General features: G+C 39.8%; 1 protein-coding gene across 3 annotated transcripts in view; it reads left to right on the top strand.

Moving 5' to 3' along the window:
• Window positions 1-87: 87 nt before the first annotated feature.
• LOC137877749 (MAPK/MAK/MRK overlapping kinase-like) overlaps window positions 88-3,510 on the top strand; it is a 10,035-nt gene continuing 6,612 nt past the window's right edge. For 2 of the 3 annotated variants that reach the window (XM_068717824.1, XM_068717823.1), the window contains exons 1-7: window positions 88-436; window positions 1,395-1,509; window positions 1,704-1,793; window positions 1,888-1,958; window positions 2,096-2,174; window positions 2,259-2,307; window positions 2,396-2,574. In XM_068717824.1, the coding sequence (XP_068573925.1) occupies window positions 247-436; window positions 1,395-1,509; window positions 1,704-1,793; window positions 1,888-1,958; window positions 2,096-2,174; window positions 2,259-2,307; window positions 2,396-2,574 (773 nt within the window). In that variant the 5' untranslated portion in view covers window positions 88-246. Of the gene's footprint in view, window positions 437-633; window positions 851-1,394; window positions 1,510-1,703; window positions 1,794-1,887; window positions 1,959-2,095; window positions 2,175-2,258; window positions 2,308-2,395; window positions 2,575-3,510 lie in introns of those variants that run through there. The other variant, XM_068717825.1, reaches the window with a different exon arrangement.

The raw sequence follows: 3,510 nt of genomic DNA, 5'->3' as shown, positions 1-3,510 counted from the left end.
GCACATGCGCACAAATGACGACTTTTTACGGAAGCCGGCGTGGAGCAAAAAACGAGCAAGTCCACGCCTTTGCCACACGCACCAGACATGAGCGAATAATATTAATTGATTGTGTGTGGGATAACACTGGTGCTTGGAAACTTCTATGCTATGACCTGAATGCAGTGGACCGGTGGTGCCCTTGCAGGGACTGTTTCTAGATATTTGCATGCTCATGGTAGGCTCTTTAGCATTTAAAGTGCACTAATGATGCACTACTCAAATTGGCTTATTGGCGTAAAAAACAGGGCAAGCCTTCGAAATGCATGCAAAACACCACCTAATATGGATCGGAACAAAAGGGTAACGTTGAATGTGGATATGCAGAACAACAATCCGCAGCCCAATGCAAAGACATCCGACCACCTAACGGTCATGACCCACCTCTGGAAAAAAGGTAAGGGGGAAGGGGGGAAAAACACCGTCGCGTCAATATCTGGGCCTGCAGCGAATAAAAGGCTTGATTGACATTTTTTAATACATGGTAGTGCTGCGTTGTTGCTTGTAAACTCCATTGTTTTAAGCGGTTCGACGGGAGAGAGTGAAACATTCAAACCGGAGTTTCCAGTTTCCTCCTCAGGTCAGAGAGGAGGGCGAAGGCGTGCTCCGTTACCAAGGCGACGGTCAGCTAACATGGCTATACTAGCGGGGCTAGGCTAACACCCGTGGAGCCAGTTTTCGTGTCCTTATGACACTTCGATGCGCAAAAAAACCCGTACATTTAAAATCCATTGTGACGTGTCCTATCCTGATACACTATGTTATGAATAATCGACGTACATGCGGCGGCTAAGACACAAAGGAATGCATTGTAAGTTGTGACCTAACGGCTGTGAGTAGCGTGATGATGACAGATCTGACACGATGGTCGTCCATCGTGGTTTCTCTCCGAAGATTTATCTCTTATGTTTGTTAGCTGTTTAACCTTTTTAGTAGCTAGCTGTGACTTTATTGTGTCTCTTGAGCAAATAACTGAGAACATACGTGGTTTTGACATGACGTTATGATGTTATTTTACTTTTTGATTTACGCTTATTTATTTGTTTTGGTGGCGGAGTCTTAACTAATATTTTGGGAGCTAACGCTAGTTGTTACCGACAATGGTGAACGCGAACAACAATTATGTCAGACACTGGCTCAATTGCATTGGCAGCGTGGAGTTCTGGCAGACACACACACACACACACACACACACACAGAAATAGAGAGTAAAGAGTAAATTTGGTCAGTAGCAGAGTAAAGATGTGCTCCTTTCTTTGATTAACAAGGAACATTATCTTAATTGTGTATTCATGCTTAACTTTCCCTTGTATCAGTCTTTTTAGCTTTTAAAAAAAATATATACATTTGTGCAGGCTACAAAACAATCAAGAAAATTGGGGAAGGTACATTTTCAGAGGTGTTGAAAACTCAGAGCCTGAAAGATGGGAAGTTCTACGCATGTAAAACCATGAAGCAGACAATTAACAGGTATGTATACTGCAACTAAAGGACAACATGCCCTGTACATAGGCAATCATTGGTGCATTTTTCTTGTGTACATTTTTACATTGTCCATTTACAGTGCAGCAGATATGCAGTTATTTTACTTTACAGTTAACAATATTGCATGTTTACGCCTGTCAAATTAAAAGTGCAAATGTCATCTGTTCTCTGTCATCAAGTCTGGAGCAGGCCAACAACCTGCGGGAAGTCCAGGCAATGAAGAGACTGAGCCCACATGCAAATATCATCCAGCTACATGAACTGATTTTGTGAGTACTATGTGTGTTGTCAATCATAAAGTTATTGTATTGCCTCAACCTAGTTTTATGTGGCGTGTCGTATTAATCTAACACAATGTTTCAGTGACAAAGAAACTGGAACTGTGTCTTTGATTTGTGAGCTGATGGAGATGAATATCTATGAGTTCATACAAGGTAAGTCTGAAGTATTAACAAGTGCAAGCATATAACAAATAATTATAACAATGAACGGGAAGATGTACTTGTACAGGGGTCTTTCTGTAAACTGTCGGGTAAATTATGGGCTTATATCGCTGCTTCATCCGTTACAGGAAGACAAACACCACTGCCTGATAACACAGTAAAGAACTACATGTACCAGCTTTGCAAGTCACTTGAACATATGCACAGGTAGTTATGAAAAAACTTCAGTTCACATTAAACAGTAAACAAAAACACAACATTAACCATGATTGTTTTACTTTTTTTTTACAGCTGTGGGATTTTTCACAGAGATGTGAAGCCAGAAAACATTCTCATCAAAGTGAGATGCATCATTATCATAATTTGCTTTAACAGTGGTAAAAAAATATTTCATACATGTTTAAAAAATGAATTTGTACAAATTGCAGCAAAACGGTCTGAAGCTTGGCGACTTCGGCTCATGTCGGAGCGTGTACTCCAAGCCTCCACATACAGAGTACATCTCCACACGCTGGTACAGAGCACCAGAGTGCCTCCTCACTGATGGTTACTATGGCTTAAAGATGGACATGTGGAGTGCTGGCTGTGTCTTCTTTGAAATCATGAGGTATTTCTAAAAGGGAAGGGCATAACATCTTATCTGTAATACCCATAGAACAACAGTTCATGAGTTAATGAGACAGGATGGGAATACTCTTATGAGGTTATACACATTCATCTCACAGAGTTGTCCTATATGCAATTACAATGTTACCAATGTCTGCGTCAGGGGCGTTGTTAGGCCTATTTTATAGTTATAATATAAATATAATAATTTGGCATTATTGGCTTTAACATTTTTTATTTTTTTTTTATTTTAATTTTGATGTCATTAAATTAAACTATTGTTTCTCATATGGACAAGTTATTTATAACTCTAACATGCTACATATGTGCGTGCGTTCTGGTTTGTATGTTTTCTCCCCCTTCAAATTACAATCCAATAGCCTATCATCATACTGAACGATATAACCCCGGGACACTAGGATCTTGGTTGAGGCTGCTGCGCTGGCTTTCTCACTCTGACAAGAAACGTCTCTCGTCAACGACAGCCAGGATTATAGCCAAGGAGTTTAACGTTAGCTCAAAGTAAATGATGCACGGAGTGAAATTGTAAGTACAGATAGTTACAGAATGTGGCTATCTGTAGTTAACAATTGTTACCTGCTTAAATTTAGGTTTACTTGAGGCAAATGAAAAGGAATATTGAATAAGCTAGTTAGCTAGCTAGCTATTTTGTTAGGAACTGTCTCCAGTGAGCAAGAGTGTGAACGAGGGAATTCGAAATACAAGAAATAACTCTTGACATCTCTCTATTCTTTGCATTAATATATCTCTCTAGTATTTCGAAACAATGTCAGTCCCTATAGAATGTTTATAATCAGTTAATGCTAGTGAAAACTAAATGTCATAGTGTCCCTCATAACACTAGTGTGTGTGTGTGTGTGTGTGTGTGTGTGTGTGTGTGTGTGTGTGTGTGTGTGTGTGTGTGTGTGTGTGTGTG

The sequence above is a fragment of the Cebidichthys violaceus genome, unplaced genomic scaffold (genome assembly GCF_023349555.1).
Source record: "Cebidichthys violaceus isolate CVI_PGR_0920_01 unplaced genomic scaffold, fCebVio1.0.p SCAF_22, whole genome shotgun sequence".
In the NCBI taxonomy this organism is placed as follows: Eukaryota; Metazoa; Chordata; class Actinopteri; order Perciformes; family Stichaeidae; genus Cebidichthys; species Cebidichthys violaceus.
The sequence above is the reverse complement of the archived record's forward strand: the minus strand, read 5'-3'. Positions and strand labels throughout refer to the sequence as shown.